The 20,457-nt window shown below is 40.6% G+C and overlaps 1 protein-coding gene across 1 annotated transcript in view; it reads right to left on the bottom strand.

Moving 5' to 3' along the window:
* The window catches only part of ACE2 (angiotensin converting enzyme 2), a gene marked incomplete at both ends in the record, with an annotated part of 46,074 nt that overhangs the window by 736 nt on the left and 24,881 nt on the right, over positions 1–20,457 (bottom strand). Inside the window, 9 exons of the mRNA XM_083361286.1 lie at positions 1,044–1,160; positions 5,984–6,084; positions 8,613–8,671; positions 9,449–9,621; positions 10,259–10,381; positions 10,718–10,816; positions 13,978–14,122; positions 14,525–14,751; positions 15,370–15,539. Of these exons, the coding sequence (XP_083217412.1) occupies positions 1,044–1,160; positions 5,984–6,084; positions 8,613–8,671; positions 9,449–9,621; positions 10,259–10,381; positions 10,718–10,816; positions 13,978–14,122; positions 14,525–14,751; positions 15,370–15,539 (1,214 nt within the window). The remainder of the gene's footprint in view (positions 1–1,043; positions 1,161–5,983; positions 6,085–8,612; positions 8,672–9,448; positions 9,622–10,258; positions 10,382–10,717; positions 10,817–13,977; positions 14,123–14,524; positions 14,752–15,369; positions 15,540–20,457) is intronic.

Below are 20,457 nucleotides of genomic sequence, written 5' to 3'. Positions count from 1 at the left end.
TTCCTTCCTTCCTTCCTTCCTTCCTTCCTTCCTTCCTTCCTTCCTTCCTTCCTTCTCAGAATTTCCGCTATTTAGTTTGGCCTTTTTCATTTTATCAATAAATAATGGAGGCCCCATTGACAATTCTCATCTTTCCTGACCTTGTAGTATATTTAAATGTAATATATTTTAGACTTTTAAACTACTCTAAAGTGGTAAAAGACATATTCTTATTTTATTTGCCTTGTAATTCAGTTTTTATTTTTCAGTCTTATTCATTATAATTTATTTACCTAACTGTATACGTGATTGCAGTCTGACAGTTCAATACATTGTGAACATACTTTGATCTATTTACTTGAATTTGGAGGTGGGTGTTGATATATAGTAGGTATATTGTTACCAAATTTCAATATTTAATGAATTACAAGAAGAAAATTGTTAGATCTGATCTTAGTATTAAAATTTAATGTCATTAGATTGAATTGTTCTAAGATCACAATAAAGATTTATATACATGATTCAACACTGGAAGTGGGCTATTTATGTTGACTTTCTCATTCTTATTTCATTCTGAAAAAAATCATGTTTTGTATGTTGTATATGAACTGATTATCCATACTCCAATGATGTCGCTCAACATTAACATCAATATTACTGTATTTTCCAGCGTATAAGACGACTTTTTAACCCATGAAAATCTTCTCAAAAGTTGGGGGTCGTCTTATACGCCGGAAAATACGGTACATGCATTTCTCATGTCTGAACTTGATTATACACACGAAGCAAGGTAATATAATGTTGCTTGTATGCCATTTTTTTCAAATTACTCATACAATCTTTACTGTATTTTCCTGTATTAAAAAAGTTGTTTTTGATGACTTCATGAAAACATCCATGAGTTTCTTCAAAAACATCACAGAAATGGTTAACTACCATGATTCTTCTGGAATGTTTTTTGACTTATCAATCTTAAATTCATAGCCCTGATATTCCCCAAGGATCTCCTGTCCAAGTACAAATCACTCTGACCCTATTGATTTGTTTACAGTCCAAAGTTTCACCTGATTGCTTCTTCCACTTCAGATTTAGGAACCAATTCTGAAATGTTTTTTGGCATGCTGACTACAAAATAAAAGGAGATCCTCTGTGTCACATCACTCACATAGACATTATCTGTTCTGGTGGAGAGAAAATTGTATTGATTAGAAATATTCAGGCTTAGAACCATCTGTGTTAATATTTGATACAAATTATAGGCCAACAAAGGGATCCTTCCTATTGTCATTGGAATATACGCATTGCAAACATTGACTATATAATAGATGTTTATATATGCAAAAAGATGGAAAATGAGCTCAAATCATCCAAAAAATACACATTTAATATTTTATGAAATATCCAGTTTGAATTAAAATAAATGGACACCAATAACTAAAATTAGCTTAATATGCTTTACATAGAAAATAAGATTTTTTTTCTTCAGGATCAAATTATTTGAGTCTATACTTCTGGCAGCCTTACACAAATGATTAGAAAGCAACAACATCCTGTCCCACTCACACATATTTTTATAACTGAGTGGCAGTGCAGTTGGGTGTGGATCCAGATATTTATTCCTGGCCTTCGATCCTCCTATGGACATGACCAACAATGGGACTGCCTATCCTGGACTTGTTGGACCCATATACACCAGCACGGACTTGCTCGCCCTCAGGGGTGCCCCACTCTCATGGGTGCGACCCGCCTCTTTAAATACTCTTAACCTCAATGAAGGGCCCGAGTCCTGGGACCCTGAGAGATGGCTGGGCAGGGGCAGGGGCCGTCAACACAAATTTAATAGGAGGCCCCTGATTACTTTTTTATTGAATTTTTTTATGGGGTTGGGGAGAGGGGTGGGAGATGGGGGTTGTCTGGCTATGGGGGGTGGCCAATCAACCATGGCTCAGGCCAGACTTGGGTCTGACCGCGCGGGGGGAGAACAGGGTGTGGTTGTCTCCGGGGCTCATGAGCGGGTCGTGGGATTACCAATTCCCACGACGGGGAATGGCAGCAGGTGGATAGACAGGGGGCCGTATCGTTACCGGGAGGGCCGTCTCCGCTATTTGCAAGCGGTGAGGCGCTCCGACCCTCTGCTTCTTCCCCGAGGTTCTGGGAGCAAGGATATACAGCCTCCTGAGCTCCAGCTGGTGTACCTGAATGCCAGGTCTGTGGTTAACAAAGCTCCCCTCGTTAGGGATTTAGTTGAGGGTGAGCATGCGGACCTGGCTTGCATCACGGAGACTTGGTTGGGCCCAGAGGGTGGGGTCCCTTTGGTTGACCTTTGCCCACCAGGCTTCCGGGTGCTACACCGGCCACGAGCTCAAGGTAGGGGTGGGGGTGGGGCGGTGATTATCAGGGAGACCTTATGTCCGCGGGAGACCACCGTTCTTCAGATAGTCGGGTGTGAGTCTCTCTTTGTGAGATTTGGTTCTGGGGCACAGTTGGGCTTGCTGCTGGTGTACATTTCACCTAGTCACACAGCGGCAGCCCTGCCTGAGCTGCTCGATATCCTCTCGGGGTTGGTGGTTGAGTTCCCCAAACTTATAGTTTTGGGAGACTTCAATCTACCATCCCTGGGAGGCTCATCTGAGCTAGCTCGGGAGTTCATGGCTTCCATGACGGCCATGGACCTGACGCAAGTAATTTCTGAACCAACTCATGAGGGAGGCCACACGCTTGACCTGATTTTTTTATCTGGACGGTGGTTGGATGATCTTGGTGGGGGCTCTCCATTTATTATGCTCCTGTCATGGACCGATCATCACCTCCTGCGGCTGGTCTTCCATCTTGCCACCCCCCGCCGTGGGGGTACGGAGCCAATTAGATGGTACCGCCCCAGACGCTTAATGGATCCTGATAGATTCCAAGCGGCGCTGGGGTCCCCACCTGCCTCCATTGCTCACAACTCGGCGGATGCCTTAGTGGAAGCCTGGGAAAGGGCAGCCACTGAGGCACTTGACCGGGTTGTACCCTTGTGGCCCCTGACCCAGTGCAGATCCCAGCGAGCTCCATGGTTCTCCGCGGAGCTCCGGGAGATGAAGCGTCGGAAACGGGGCCTAGAGAGCCGCTGGAGGTCCAGCCGATCTGAATCCGACCGGTTGCGGTTAAGAACCTACATTAGGTCTTATCTCACAGCGATGAGGGCGGCGAGGTGTAATTACTTCTCTACCCTCATCGCGTCCGCAGATAATCGCCTGGCTGCCCTGTTTAGGGTGACTCGCTCCCTTCTTAATCAGGAGGTGAGGGAGGATCCCTTGCAGGGTAGTGCCGAGGAATTTAGTCAACATCTGTCGGATAAAATCGCTCGGATTCGGACCGGTTTGGACTCCAGCTGGGCAGAGTCTGGCGATCAGGACACGGGCGGTCTTGTCAATGTTATCTGGGAGGAGTTTGATTCTGTGACCCCTGATGAAGTGGACAGGATTATGGGGAGGCTGAGCTCCACCACATGTTTATTGGATCCGTGCCCTTCTTGGCTGGTTTATGCAGCTAGGGAGAGGACACGAGGCTGGCTCCAGGCGGTTATATCTGCTTCTTTGAGTGAGGGTTATTTCCCCACCATCTTGAAGGAGGCGGTGGTGAGACCTCTCCTCAAGAAGCCTGCCTTGGACCCAGCTGTATTGAACAACTTTCGACCAGTCTCCAACCTTCGCTTTCTTGCGAAGGTTGTTGAGAGTGTGGTGGCGCATCAGCTCCCTCTGGTCCTGGATGAAGCGGATTATTTGGACCCTTACCAATCGGGTTTCAGGCCCGGGTACAGCACGGAGACAGCATTGGTCGCTCTGGTGAATGATCTCTGGAGGGCTCGGGATAGGGGATATTCCTCTGTCCTAGTCTTATTAGACCTCTCGGCGGCTTTCGATACCATCGACCATGGTATCTTGCTGCGGCGTCTCAGGGGATTGGGAGTGGGAGGCACAGTTCTTCAGTGGTTCTCCTCCTATCTCCTGGGACGCTCGCAGTCGGTGTTGGCAGGGGGGCAGAGGTCGACCCCTAGGACTCTCGCTTGTGGAGTTCCTCAGGGGTCGGTCCTCTCGCCTCTCCTGTTCAACATCTACATGAAACCGCTGGGTGAGATCATTCGTGGTTTTGGAGTTGGGTATCATCAATATGCCGATGATACCCAACTTTTCATTTCGACCCCAAACCACCCCAGTGATGCCCTCGCTGTGATGTCCTGTTGCCTGGAGGCGGTTTGGGTCTGGATGGGGAGGAACAGACTTCAACTCAACCCTGACAAGACTGAGTGGCTGTACATTCCGGCATCCCGGGACATTCAAAATGTTCCATCGCTTTCTATGGGGGGTGAGCTCTTACCCCCTGTGGATAGGGCTCGCAACTTGGGAGTCCTCCTAGATTCACGACTTACTCTGGAAGATCATATAGTGGCCATGACTAGGGGGGCTTTCGCCCAGGTTCGCCTGGTGCGCCAGTTGCGGCCCTATCTGGACCGGGATGCCCTGTGTATGGTCACTCACGCGCTTGTGACCTCTCGCCTAGACTATTGTAATGCTCTCTACATGGGGCTTCCCTTGAAGACTACTCGGAGGCTCCAACTGGTACAGAATGCGGCCGCGAGAGTTGTCTTGGGAGTTTCCCGGTCTCCCATGTTACACCTTTGCTCTGCGAGCTACATTGGTTACCAGTTGTCTTCCGGGTAAGGTTCAAGGTCTTGGTTATGATCTTTAAGTCCTTACATGGCATGGGTCCGGGATACCTCGAGGACCACCTGCTGCCGGTGTCAACTCCCCTCTGCCCTGTGCGTGCCCACAGAGAGGGCCTCCTCAGGGTGCCTCCGGTCAGGGAATGTCGACTGGTGGCCCCCAGGGAGAGGGCATTCTCTGTGGGTGCTCCGGCATTATGGAACCAACTGCCGGTTGAGCTCCGGATGGCATCGGACCTTCGATCCTTCCGTCGCGGGTTGAAGACCCATTTATTTGAATTAGCTGGTCTGGCCTGATAGGGGTATATGGGTTTTTTAATTGGTTTTTATTATTCTATCATTGTTGTATTTTAATTGGGCATTGGTTTAATTTTCTTTTAATTTTTGTATTGCTATTTATATATGCCCTGTGAACCGCCCTGAGTCCCTTGGGGAGAAGGGCGGTATAAAAATCTCAATAAATAAATAAATAAATATTAGATATTTCACTCTACTATGTTCTGGCCATCTCTATACTTCAGTTTTCTTCACAATATTTTCCATTTTTCTCCTTTTTCTTTTCTCCTTTCCATTTTTTCCATTGCTCAATTGAACCATATGAAATATTCTAGGAGTATGGAAAATAGAGCTGAACTGGTATTGTGGGCAAAGAAAAATCACTATTTTCTTTCCTGTTTTCAAAAGGAAATAGAATTTTTATAATTAATAATGTATTTAATTAATTAAGCCTTTATCATTAAAGCTAATCCTATCTATTACACTATTCCAGAAATTGCTTAAGATAGGACTCTTCTGGAAAGACAGGGCTCTTCCTATGGTTAATGTCTTCATCATCTTTATTATTACTAGTTGTTATTATTAGTATTATTAGTAATGGATAATAATATATCTGTTCTTACAGATATGTTAATTTTTACCATGGACATTTTTTATTAATAAATATAGGTTATGGATGTTTTAATTACTGACTTTTATCATAAACTATTATGTTTCTGCCCTGGATTAATGTAGTCTGGAATGTGTGAGGGTATATACATGTAACCTCACATAAAAAAAACCATACACACACATACATACACCCCATATATATATACATTTTAAAATCTAGATGTAATTAAAAATCAATCGTGACTTCAAGGGAAGAAAGGCAAAATGAAAGTCATGGCAGTGCAAGTGAACAGTGCCCAATCATAAATGGAGTGTTATTTTGCCTTGCTTGATCCCCACTTGCAGACACCAGTGTCATGAATATAGTATAAAAGTAAACCCCTTTGAAAATAAAAGGAGGAATATACTTACTGAAACAGTACAGTTTTATTCTTGACTTCTAAAAAGTATTTCTGCATGGCATAGGCAATGGTTGATTTGAATAAATACATTTCACTCTCATCCCAGTTGTACTGTAAATTCAAGGTGACAATTACTCGACAGTTGCATCTTTAGATATGACCCCTTGAAAGTACTTTTCAAATTACCTTCACCTTACTGGGAACATCTTTGTACACATGATTTCATCTATGTAAATGAACACACAACTGAATTCAAATACAATGTTAGGATCTCTACAAATATAGAGTCAGCCTTCAAACTATTCTCTGGTTACAGAGATTCCTGGTTTCCCTCCCGCCCCCCCACCCCATGCAAGTGAATGAAGTTTTCACCATTAAAGAAAAACTTTTGTCAAAAAATTAACAGAAGGAAGACAAAATACATGTCTTAAATGACTGAAAGACTTTGTTGTAAAAAGCACAGAATTGTTCAGAATTATTCTTTATTGTTTCTGAGAGTAGGACCAAAAATATATCACTGGATGGTTATTTTTAAGATGGAAACCAAAGTTGAATTAAGGAGGAATTTCCTGACTGTAAGAACTATTAAACAATAAAACAGCCTGCCTCTTGGAATTTGATTTAAAAACATTTTTTTTAAAAAGTGATATTGTCCAGAGCATCAATTTAGATGTCTTTGCTACATTGGCCAGAAAAGGAAAGAATGTCTAAAACATCAGTAAAAATAGTATGTTGTATGAAAGCTCAAAATTTGACAAAGGGATTTCCAAATGCATTGATCTTTTACACCAGGCCTTTTCAACCAGTGGTACACATACCACCTGTGGTACTTTGGCATGTGGCAGGTGGTACGTGACTGTTGTAGAGAAGTGTAGCAGAGGAGGTGAATGAACTGAAGTGACCCAAGCCTGACAGAGAGGCAACTGCAGCTGCAGGACTGTCGGGGCTGGCAGAAGCCCCAGGACCCAGCAGGGCTCCAGCTGATGGGCGCTTCCAGAAGCAGTGTGGAGCTGGAGGTGAACTGAAGAAAAAGGGGGGGAGAGGAGAGGAGAGGATATAAAAGAAGGTGGTTTTGGCAGGGAAAAAAAGATGTCAGGGAAAGAGAAGGGGAGAAGAAGCTGTGGAAGGAGAGCTCAGCAGTCAGGGAGGAAACAGGGACAGGGAAGAAGCAGCAGCTGTTGCTGGAAGAAAAGGTCCCCTGGTTCATTTTCTCCATCCAGGAGAATGCAATCAGTGCTGGTGAAATGAAAAGCCAGGAGACGAGCATGTCGGAAAGGAGGTGGGTTTATTTATTTCTGGATCAGCTGGCAGCTTGATTAGGTTACCATAAGGATTTCTGTACAGTTTTTACAGCTTTTTATAATTCAGAGGCTCCTTTGTGTGCTTTGGAATATTGGAATATTTTAGTCTGTTTCACAAAGGCTAGCAATGAGTCCAAAGTGTTGACTTCCATAGGTGTAATCCCTTTAAACAAATGTAATTAGTTTTACCCCCTTATCTTGAGTCTGTCTATGGCTTTTAGAAAGTTTTCTTTGAAGGCAAACAGGCTTAATTTAAAGCTAAAGCTTTTCACAATTGCCAGAGCCTTTCAGTCACAGAATGCAACATTGTGACATGTGACACGCCTGAGGCAGTTTAAAGAAAAAAAAAACTAGGAGTTTATGTGTTTCTTTATTCTGGGAACCTTTTGTGAGCCTTTCTTGCTTTGCACTTGATTCCTGTTTCTTTAAGGGTACAGAGAAGGGATTGGGTGTGTGTGCATTCTTACTACACTGTGGAAGGAGAGCTCAGAAGGCAGGGAGGAAGAAGAGGAGAGGGAGAGAGGAAGAAGGGCTGACAAGCTAGCTCAGGGGTCTACAAACTTAGCAAATTTAAGACCTATGGACATCAACTCCCAGAATTCCTTAACCAGCCATGATGGCTGAGGAATTGTGGGAGTTGAAGTCCACAAGTTTTAAAAGAGCCAGGTTTGAAGACCTCTGAGCTAGCTGGTAGTGGTGCATATTAATAAACATGGATAAATTCATCATACATTTGTCAGTGCAAAGGGAAAGTGATTCAGCAAAGGAACAGCCAGTACTTTTTTCCTTTTTTTCTACAGTTTGTAATATTTTATTAGATTATAGAATAAAATACAAAAATATAAAAGCAAATAGTAGGACACAGTGGGGAGGAAAAAGGGGAAAAAGTGAGGGGGAAAAGGGAAAAAGAACAGACTTCCTCTGTTGAGAAGGAAGCATTAACATTGAACTTCAACCTTTTACTTTTCCATAATATTATAAACTAGCCATTTCTATAACAACAAATGAGTCTAATCAGTAAAACCCAAAATCCCCCCTTTTTTAGTTATCAAGTTTTTGACACCTTGCTAAGCACTGGCAGTACTCAAATATTGTCATGTACTAAAAGTGGTACAGTCTGTGAAAAGGTTGAAAAGCCCTTTTACACAATGTTCACCGATATTCAAGATACTCAACACTTTTTCTATTTTCCATGACTCCTCCATTTTTCCCCATCATACCTTTATCGCTTGCCTAAAGGTAAGAATTACTTTCTATTTTCCTAGGATTGCACTGTGGTCTATTTTCATTTTACTTAAAAAAATCCCAAATAATGAAATCCTGACACCATCTACTCACTGCATCATCACCCAGTGCTGTTTTCAAACTGATCCTCACTTTGATGGCATCCTTAGAATCTAGATTTAAAAAGAGATAAAAATAAATAAAATTAATAATGTATACTTCAAAATATTATTATTTACAATTCAAATTGTTCCTGAAATTTTTGGGTTTTTTTCAGTTCTTTCTCTGTGTTGAGGAAAAGTCTTCATCATGGTTCAGTCCAAGCCAGAGATAAACAACATGGTGACTGCTTTAGAAAGAAGGTTGCAGTTTATTGAAGAGGAGAGCCAGATAGAAAGATGGCTCTGGAAGAAAGGAGGAAAAGGGGCTGAGCACATGTAGGGAGTGTTTTTTATATCCTCTTGAGCCTTTTGTTTGGAGTGGTTTCCTGTTCCTATTTGAGGCTATTTCCTGTATCATGTATTCTGACCTGAGTCTGGGTGTGCATCTGTGGGTTAATGCTATTATATCCATGTTTATTAATATGCACCACTACCAGCTAGCTAAGAGGTCTTCAAACCTCCTATTATGTCCTGTTTTAGAGTTTGGATGGGGTATGTAGATTTTAGGTGTCTTCTTAATCTTCTAGCTCGGGCCTCCATCTGCATTTCTCCAGAGCTGGTTTCTGCTTGAGGGAAGGGAGACCTGAGGCTATTAAGAAAAACTGGGTATGCTTTCCTGCCTCTTTAAGATCCTTTGAGGAAATATATTTTTCTGCCCTTTTAATATTTCCTTCTCTGGGGGACTGACTTCCCACATCTGGAATGGTCAAAGAATAGCATCCATAGACCAGGATGCCCCCCCCGCCCAAAAAAGAGACACACATATTACATTATACAAAAAAACCCTACATGGAGTCCAGTTTACACTCCAATCCACATTTTCATTGCTGTTGTTTTTCTCCAGCCACTTGAGTAAGGGATCAAAGTAGTGAAGAAAGGGTGTTGCATCCATCTTTTGGCTTCCCGTAATACTTTCTAAAGCTTTTGTCCAAGGCTGAGAACTACCCAAAGCAAGCATCTCCCTGTATTAAAAAAGATATAGAAAATTTAGATCACTTATCAAACACACTGTGTTAATGGAAGATAAGGGGTACTAAATTCAAGAAGAGTTACTCTATGTGAGTAGTAATCAGCACCAGCAAAGATTGTGGCAAATGTCTCGAATGACTAGAATAACAGAATTCAGCTGTTATTGTTAAATAGAGCCCAGATTTTCAGTTGTGCTTGCTAGAGTGAAGAGCAATCTCCTTGACACCCAGAAAACTCTTAAAACTATACAACAAAATATGGAACAGAACTTCCTCTGTGCAATTGCTGTTATAATATCAGTTTCCAGGCAATATGACATTTCTAAAATCCATAAGAACTACTGTATATAAGGTCACTTGGATTATTGATTCTTTTAGATTTCAGGTTCATGTGGATGTTAGCATTTGCTTTTCCTCCATCCAGAATCTAAACCTACAATAGCATGTTTGGAACTTGAACAACTTACAGGGGAAATTGAGAGGGGGAAAAAGAGAGGCTTAATTTTCATCTTATCATCTGTTTCTTCTTTTAAAGCAAGTGTACACTTGCAGTGATATCTAGAGTCCACAATAAGAATTTATTTCACTACAGATATTCAAATAATACATTATGAAGCAAGTTTTTACTTACCTCAAAATGCGTCCAGCAGCTGTAGAGTTAGAAATGTCACATTTATAAAGTTCCCCTGTGTGACCAGCAACTTTGCAAAGTGCCTCTTGAAATTGGAACTGATAAATGGTCCTTGTATAATATCTAGAAAAGGGATGGGGAGAAGATAAAACCAATTTACTGATTACAATAAGAATATCAACATTTTGTATGAAATTGGGCAGGTATAGAAATTAAATAAATAAAACATTTTATAAAGTTAGTTTTATAGAAGTAATTTTCTTATAGTAAAATGCTGATCATATTTAGTTATTTCAATCATCTTGCCACATGTCACCATTATTTTTACCACTGTTTTGTCGAAAGAGATTAGAGGTGTGTAAAGTTTTAAATTCAATTTGAGGAATTCAAAAAGAAATTGAAATTGGTTTTAACAAAAATAGGAAAAATAAAAAAGCAAATAGGAGTTAGAAATTACACCTTATGAAAGAGTAGTCATTGGCAACATGAAATAGAGTAGCAGGGTCACAATATTCCTCGTTGTGGGGCAATGGTTCCACAACCCCAACTGTCTCTCGCCTGCACAAAAGAGAAATGGTTCCATTAGAATTTGAGAAGGAAACAAGATTTAAAGTCAGACACTTTGTTGCATTAAAAATTCAACTGCTAAAAAAAGTATCAATGTATTTTTAGAGCATTTGTCCCAGTTTTACACATATATAACTCTGCTTTCCATTCTTTACTTTCACCCTTCTATAAGTTAAAAGTTATTGTGTCTTGGAAGTAGAGTGGAGTAGATAAAGTGATGGCTACCTGTGATGGGAAAATAACTGAGGATAGCATATCCTTGAGTTTTCAAACTGTTGCAGTAATCCTTCTTTCAGAAAGGATACAGTCTCCCAACTTTTAGGGTGGGCTTAGCCACCTATTTGTTGCTAGATGATCCTTCTTTTTAACTCTCCAAGCACAGGAGAAGATATGTCAACATGCCATCAACAAAAACCACAGAATGGTCCTTTTTATATAATACTTTCATTACTTATTTATTTATTTAATAAATACATTTCTATGACTGCACATTTCACTAAATGTGAAATGGATGGGGTACCACCAACAGTTAAAAAAAATCACAACAATTAAAACTCTTTAAAAATAAATAAAAATGAAACCAGTACAGTAAATAAAAAGATTGTGGGAGAATAACCATCTAAACATAATGCAACTATTGCACAGGCTCCCTGTGAGATCCCCAATGTGCTAGAAGCACCAGATTTTCAGGCCTTCCAAAACGCTAACCGAGATGGAGTTAACCTCACATGGGGAGGGGGGAGGGAATATGTTCCATCGGGTGGGAGCCACAACAGAAAAGGCACAATATTTGGGCCTTGCCATATGGAACTGTTTAGTAGATGGAACCTGCAGCATATACCTCCTGCTGGTCTCAACGAGATGAGTAGATATGATCAGAAGAGGCAGTCCATCAAATAACTATGTCATGTAGAACTTTAAAGGTCAAAACTAGCCTACAGGCTGGCAGCTAGTACAATTTATGAAACAGAAGTATAACATGTGTCAACCAATAGGCACACATAACTGTCCATACTGTCATATTCTGCACCAGTTGAAACTTTCAGATAATCCTTAACGGCAGCTCCATGAAGGGTGTATTGCATTTGTGAGGTTAGCCCCCACACAGAGAAAAATTTTTTTGGGAATATTAAAAGAAAGAATATTATATTTCCCTAAAGGATCTTAAAGGCAGAACACACACACACACACACACACACACACACACACCAAGTCTCTCTGTCCCAAACAGAAACCAGGTCTGCAGAAATGCAGATGTGATAATCTTGTCAGAAAGATTGGAGTCAGGAAGCTGGGATTAGAAAGATAAAGATCCCTAGAATCAACAATCCCTCACACCAAAAAAATCCAAAAGTCATCAGCCACAGCCCCAGGAAAGCGGGATATGACCTTTGGGACATAATAGGATTAGCCCACCACCATCAGAATACCAGAAAGGCACAGTCAGACTCAGGTCAAAGTTCATGCCACAGGAAAAACTCCAAACAAAAGCCCAAGAATGTTCTCAGTTTTTTTTCCCCAGAGCCATCTTTCTGTCTGGCTCTCCTCTTCAATAAACTGCAACCTTCTTTCTAAAGCAGTCTCCATCTTGTTTATTCTCGGCTTGGACTGGACCCTGATGAAGATTTTTCTTTCAACACAATAATTCATTCTGGAAGTGATCAGGGCATGAATGACTTTGAGTAGAGCCTCGTGGTCCAGAAAAGGGCACAACTGGTTCACAACACAAAGTTGTAGAAAGGCCTTCCTATGAGCAACTAGAAAGCTGAGCAGGAATCATGAGTCTAGAAGGACCCCGATTGTGCACAAGCTCTGTCTGATGTCTTCTCCCCACCTGAAGTAAGACCACCATATCCAGAGTGAAAGATGCTAAAATCCCAGTTCCAGAAAACCCCCCAAATCCAAACCACTTGTCAGTCTTGCCAGGGTTCAGTGAAAGTCTGTTGTTCTCCATTCAGACCCCTACAGTTTCCAAACTTTGGGGCAAAACATCAATGGCATGGGGTTTTTTGGTGGTGGTGGTGGGAGATGTATATTTTAATGTTATTAATATAATGATGATAATGACGACCCCACCCAATGGTGACAGCTAATGTTAAATGAGAGTAGAAAGAATACCAAGCCTTGTGACATAGCAGGGTTTCTGACTCTTAATTAACATTAACATTGACTGGCACCATCCTCATAGAAAGGAAAACAACCACATGTTATATGGTGTCAAAGGAAGCCAAGAAGTTGAGAGCAAGGACAGATGAATTACCCAAGTCCCACTCCTGCCAGAAATCATCCAAAAGCATGACCACTGCTGTTTTCACTCCATTTCTAGGTCTGAATCCTGACTGAAATGGATTCAAATAATCCAATTGTTCACTGTTGTGGGATCAGCAATAGCTTCTTGAGGTGTCGGCAGACCAAAGCCTCAAGGAGTGCCAGAACAACCAGAATTTATTTCTGGTTGCCAGAATTAACAGAGTCAAACAAAGTCTCAATATATCTACTTTACACCTAAAACAGTGCTAAATTTCAGAGCTATCATCATAAGATATTTGAGACTTCAGGTCATATCTGATTGGTTTTCTATCTCCTTTTTTATTGTTCCCTATAATAAGAGCAGGGACGCGGTGGCTCAGTGGGTTAGGATGCTGAGCTTGTTGATCAGATGGTCGGCAGTTTGGCAGGTTGAATCCCGAGTGCCGCGTAACAGAGTGAGTGCCTGTTACTTGTCCCAGCTTCTGCCAACCTAGCAGTTTGAAAGCACATAAAAGTGCAAGTAGAAAAATAGGGACCGCTACGGTGGGAAGGTAACGTGCGCCTTTGGAATCTAGTCATGCTGGCCACATGACCACGGAGACGTCCTCGGACAAGCGCTGGCTCTTCGGCTTTGAAACGGAGATGAGCACCGGCCCCTAGAGTTGGAAACGACTAGCACGCATGTGCGGGGGAACCTTTACCTTTTTATAATAAGAGCATTCTATCAGGAAAGCATGTTTTGGCAAATGTACCGTAGACCTGATAATGAAATAGAGAATAAATGAACTTTCAATAAACTCTCTTTTCATAACTCTTTACTAATAATAAATATTTACTGAGCTAAAACATTTCAGCATTCCAAAGATTTTTCATACTTTCCTCTAGTTGTGTCTTTTACTTACTTCATTTCCCACCATTTCTTCATCCATTGTTCTTTGGGGATTTGCCCAGCAAATACCATCCATCGCCATTTCTCTAGCATGTAAGTGAAAGGCATTGTACCAACAATAGTGAGGGCCTGTCTGAACAGAAAATTGATATCCGTTTCTAGAAAAGAACAAAATTGATTGAAAGGTTTAAGTAGAATTTCTGTGTTGTTGAAATTGCAATCCTAAAAATAAAAATTGGCATCATACAAATTATTGTTAACAAAGTTCATACTGTCCCTTATAATTACAAGTAGGAGTTTTACATGTACAGTAGACCAATCTTTCATATATTCTTAAAATCCTATATTAAAAAGAAGACCAAAAAATTAATAATAATTTGGTAGAAACTAGCTATTTTTTTCAAATAACTTCCAAAAGACACATTGCTAACTACATAATTTCTCTAGGAACCAACTGTTTCATCTTTACTAATTTCTATCAGTGCTCTGTACAATAGTAACATTTTTACAATGATAGTTCTTAAACTGGTAATACCTGGCAGAATGCTCTGCCATCTCACCTGTATCTGCTTGAAAGGTAGGTTCTAGTAGGCCAAGGGATTTGAGATACTTTGGAGTAGCTGCAGAAAGTGACATGATCTCCCCAACAGCTTCATGGAATCCTTCATTGGCCCCATTTCTTAGCAGGAAAGGTTGATCAGAATAGGCCATGTCATATTCAATATGGCCCATCTCATGGTGTGCTGTCAGGAAGTCTTCCATATTTATTTTTGTGCACATCTTAATCCTGCCAATGAATACAATTCAGGTAGAGATTATAACATGATAGATTGAATGGCACTTTGACAAGGTTGTTGAAAATAGTGTGGTCTTTCATGCACTTAGCTTATGTTTCTAAATTGACCCTATACCCAACTATTGAGGAAGGTGGATTTCTGGTTTAACGGAGGTGGTATCCTATCATGTTAATTCCTGAGATAAAGGTGAAATATCATTCCTTCAGTCTTATTATAATAGCAACCCAGAAAAGATAACGGAGAGCCAATCATCAATTATAGGAATTCACCCTCTTATTTGCAACTGTATTGAGTTCAGATCCTCATTCAAATGTAATTAGATATATAAATTTACAAACTGGAGCAAATAACAGTTTACATATCAGGTAGCTTAACATTTAGTGAATAGATTGTAGATTGTAAAATAGTTACCTCATCTATACTCCCAGTAGTGTTCTCGTATATACGGCTCTGATATGTTGATTTTATCATGCAATAGTTTTTAATTGCTAAATATATCCCGATTATGAAATTGAACAACTTTGCTGCTTGCTGTTATATCTGGAATTACCACTTTGTTCTTTTACTTACAGAATGGATGTGACTGAGCAGAAATAAGCTTTTGGTACCTGTAGTCTTTTTTCCCCATATCCCAAGCTGTGGGGTGGCAAACAACTTTCCTTCCATCTTTAGGTTCCTCGAGCATTGAATTTTTCCAGAAATTCTCAGTCATATTGAAGAGACCGATTGAGATGAAAAAATGTTCAGCAGCTTTAAATATTGTGTTTACAGTCCATTTCTGAAAAGATTGATTTTTACATCAACTAACAGTTGTTGCCCAACAAACCCCACACCCAAGTTACTGAGGGTCCCTTATGTTTAGCTATAGCAGTAGTCATGAAGGAAGTAAGACATTGAGATGTCTTCTGCCATTGTTGAGTGATCCAGGAGGTCAATCAAGTTCCAAAGAAACATGGATTAAACATAGGCAAGCCTCAACTCAGCAGCCTCTCTTCTAGTGTGTTCTTAAAAATATATAAAATGGTCTCCCTATTGTTCATTCAATAGATAGCTCTATCCATCTGTTCTTTATCGTTCATTTAGATTTCTTAGTTCACATTAAGATAGAACAAAGTCTATCTTTGAACAAAGTCTATCGCCGAAGACAGCCATTTCGGGCTGTCCGCTTCGCAGCTGTGTTTATCCACCGAAAACAGTGCCGATCAGCTGTTTAGGTGGATTTGAAGCCCCCTCCTCGGGAGAAGAGGAGGGGGTGAGGCCCCAGGTAGGGGTTGAGCTCTCCGGGGCCGCCTGAGCTGAAAGCTTGGGCGGCTGAAGGATTGAGCCCCCCCGAAGCCTGGGTTGCTCCGAGCTGCTCAGCGTCTCTGCTCCGGGATTTTTGGAGCAGAGCCAGGCGTTAGCGACCACCCCTGCCAGAAGGAAAGACTTTGGAGTAATAAGGAGCAGGCAGAGCGGTACAGGAGGTCAAGGTGGAGTGGACTTTTATTTTTACTCCCTAGCTCAATGGACTTTATAGCTTGAAAGTGAAAGTACGCAACAAGTGAAAGTGGGGAAAGATGGCGGCTAAATCTTCCTCTAAAGTTCTTCGGAGTGCGGGAAATTCCCTGGTGCAACAGACATCGTTGCAAGCTTTGCTTCCTCCTGCACCTCCTGTGGCATTGACGCTGACGGACTTACAAGATGCCTTTGCAAAGCAATCTCAGGTAATGTCAGAAATGATGGATGATAAGATGGCAAGGCTGGAGGAGAAACTGGAGAAACTGGAGGAGAGGATGAAAGAGAAGTTTAATGTAATGGAGGAGAGGATGGAAGAGAAGTTCAGTGCAATGAGGGTAGACATTTTGTCTACAGTTGAAAGCGTGGCTGAATGTGTGCAACATTTGGATGAAAAAGTGGAGGATCTTAGTCAAAAGAACTCTATACTAGAAATAAAGGTACTGGAGAATGAAAATTTAAGGGATAAAATGGACGGAGAATTGAGCCTTGTCCAGTATCACCAGATGCAGTATGCTATTAGAATCAGGGGCTTACAAGAGAATCCTAAAGAAGACTTAAAGCAGCTGATTTCTGAGGCTTTGGAAGCAGTATTGGGCCAGCCAGCATCTGAAATAGAGGGATGTATGGATAAAATTTTTCGTGTAAATTCATGGATTGCAAGGCAGAGGAAGCTACCTAGAGATGTGGTGGTCTATTTTACAAAGAGAGCAACTAGAGATGAAGTTATTCAAGCTGCTTATACTAAAGTTGTGGTTGCTGAGCAAGAAGTCCTGGTTCTAAAAGAGATTCCTCCAAAGATCTTAAGGAGAAGGAAAGATTTTGCATTTCTTGTGCAGGAACTTAAGCAACGTGATATTAAGTTCAGATGGGAGATTCCAGTCGGATTGGTGGTGATGCACGAAGGTAAAAGATATCGTCTGGTTACTGTGACTCAGGCGCGTGATTTCTATAGCAATGTTTTAAAAGCAACCCCTCTATCACTCTTGGAAGCTGCAAAGGGAGCTGGAGAGGGAAAACCTCAAGAGGCTGAAGGTGGACAGACAGAGGAGAATGGTGCTGGAGGGGATCAAGTTATAGCTTCATCGGCTGCTGCTGGAGAGCAGAGGTTGACGCGTGCCGCTTTAAGACGAGCAAGACAAGTATAAGAGCAAGACCAGCAGAAGTTTATGGAACTCTCAAAGCGTACTTACAGTGAAGCTGTGGGAGAAGCGCGGCCTAAAGAAGATAGAGGGGCTATTGAGGATGTGCTCCAAAAGCTTCGGGGCACCAAGCATGGCGACTAAATTTCTAACTTGGAATGTTAATGGATTAAACTCACCACAGAAGAGAAAGAAAGTTTTTCAATATTTAAAACAATTTAAGATTGATGTTATATGCTTGCAAGAAACGCATATTAGGGTTATGGACCAAAAGTATTTATCGAACTCAAGGTTGGGCACGCAATTTGTTGCCTCTGCGATGAATAAGAAAAACGGAGTGGTTGTCTACGTGAAAAGTACTCTAACAGCGGAATTAATTGAAGCAGATAAGCAAGGAAGATATGTTATGATAGATTTGCTGTTAGAAGGTAAAAAAACGCTTCTAGTTGGACTGTATGCTCCTAATCAACAACAAGCTGACTTTTTTAGTCTACTTCATACAAAGCTTACTCAATTGGATTACAAATCGTTTATTTTTATGGGAGACTGGAATGATGTTTTGGACGTACAGATGGATAAGGCTGGCTCTTTTAAGCGTGTTCCGAGTCATGCCAGATTGCCTAAATCTTTTTTTGAAATGAAGGACGATTTGGAACTGCGAGATATCTGGCGTGACATATACCTACATGAAAAGGATTATACTTTTTTTTCTGACAGACATCAAACTTTTTCCAGGATTGATTTTATTTTGTTGACTAATGATTTTTTTCCTAGGATTAAGAAGGTAAAGATCTGTGCAAGAACTATTTCTGACCATAGTCCAGTTTGGTTAGAGATCAATAAGGACAATAAGGATAGGCGCTCGTGGCGTGTAAATGAGAATTTGTTTAGAAATCAGAGAAATGTGGAAGAATGTAAACAGCAGATGAAGGATTTTTTTGAAATTAATATGAACAAGGATACCTCTATGGATATGGTTTGGGATGCTAGAAAGGCCTACATGAGAGGAGTGTTGATATATATAAATAATAAATGCAGACGTACTTTGGAAGCCAGAAGGAAAGAATTGGAGAATGAAATTAGGGAAAAAGAAAAGGCCTTAATTTTGAATCCATTGGATGTGAAGACTAAGGAGGTTATTAAGCTATTAAGAGGACAATTTGATAAATTGATGGCTGATCAAGTGGCAACCAATTTGCGGTTTGCCAGGCATAATACTTTTTGCAATGCTAATAAGCCAGGTAGATGGCTAGCTTACAGACTAAGGAAAAAGCAAAGGGCTTCTAATATAGATAAAATTGAACATAAGGGAAAGGTTGTGTTTCAACAGGATCTTATTAAGGAAGCCTTTGTGGATTTTTATTCTAAATTATATGCTAAAGAGAAGATTAATGAAAAAGACATTGATGTATATTTGGAGAATGCTAGCATCCCGGTTCTTACGCATGCACAAAAAGAGGAGATTAATCAATTGATAACAGAAGAAGAAATTCTTATAGCAATTAAGGAATTGAAGGTGGATAAAGCGCCAGGTACGGATGGTTTGACTGCGGCTTACTACAAAAATTTACAATTAGAGTTGATAAAACCGTTAAAGGAACTGTTCCAGACAATTCAGAGAGGGGGAAAGGTGCCTCCATCTTGGAGAACTGCTTTTATCTCTTTGATTCCGAAGGAAGATCAAGATGCTACTCAAGTAAAAAACTATAGACCGATATCACTTTTAAATACAGATTACAAGATATTTGCTAAGGTGTTGGCTAATAGATTGATGAGGGTTCTGCAACAGGTGATTCATGGGGATCAAACTGTGTTTATTAGTGGTAGGCAAATGAAAAATAATGTGAGGCATATAGTTGATGTGTTAGAGTTTTTGGAAAGGAACAACCAAATCCCTGCGGCGCTAATTTTTTTAGATGCTGAAAAAGCCTTTGATCAATTGAACTGGCAATTTTTGATGAAAGTTTTAGATAAAATGAATTTTGGGGATAAATTTTTGCAACCAATTAGGGCGTTATATCAAAAACAAACTGCCCGAATAATAGTTAACAATAGTTTGACAGAAGCATGTAATATTGAGAAGGGCACAAGGCAAGGGTGTCCGTTATCGCCTTTGTTATTTGTGTTAACATTGGAGATATTACTGGTAAAAATACGGAACTCGGAAAGAATTAAGGGTATACAAATTAGAGATCAGGATTATAGATTGAGAGCGTTCGCAGATGATCTGGTTGTTACGGTGACCCAGCCGGAGAACTCTGTTGTGGACCTGATGGAGATAATAATGGAATATGGGAAGGTTTCTGGATTTAAAGTTAATGCACAAAAAACTAAAATTCTGGCCAAAAATATGACAGTATCGCAAAAGGCTCTTTTAGAAGGATTAACTGGATTTGAGATTGCTAAAAGGGTCAAATATTTGGGGGTGTTTCTGTCACCCTCTAATACAAAGTTATATAAAAATAACTATGAAAAATTATGGGGAAAAATTCAAAAAGAAATGGAGAGTTGGGAAAAATTGCAATTGTCTTTGTTGGGAAGAATCGCAGCAGTGAAAATGAATGTCCTGCCTAAATTTTTATTCTTATTTCAAATGATACCGGTTCTTAAGAAAGATTCTAACTTGGAAGAATGGCAACGGGGTATCAATAAATTTGTTTGGGCAGGGAAAAGGCCACGAGTTAAACTTAAGATTATGCAGGATACTCGTGAAAGAGGTGGTCTCAAAATGCCCAATCTTAAATTATATTATGAAGCTGCTGCGTTAGCAGGGATAAGTGATTGGATTAATTTGACACAAGAGAGATTATTAAATCTTGAGGGCCACGACTTGTTATTTGGCTGGCATGCATATTTGTTGTATAATAAGAAGATAGACAATGTGTTTAAAGTGCATATTTTAAGACAGGCATTGTTGAGAGTTTGGAAGAAGTATAGACATAAGTTAGACTGTAAGATGCCATTGTGGGCAATTCCAAAACACGCAATAGAAAACATAAATGTTGGTTTCAAACATGATGTGACTACGTATAAGGAGATTTTAAGTTTGGAAAGAAATGT

This window comes from Vipera ursinii (genome assembly GCF_947247035.1).
Source record: "Vipera ursinii genome assembly, chromosome: 4".
NCBI lineage: Eukaryota > Metazoa > Chordata > Lepidosauria > Squamata > Viperidae > Vipera > Vipera ursinii.
This window is presented reverse-complemented; position numbering and strand designations above follow the sequence as displayed.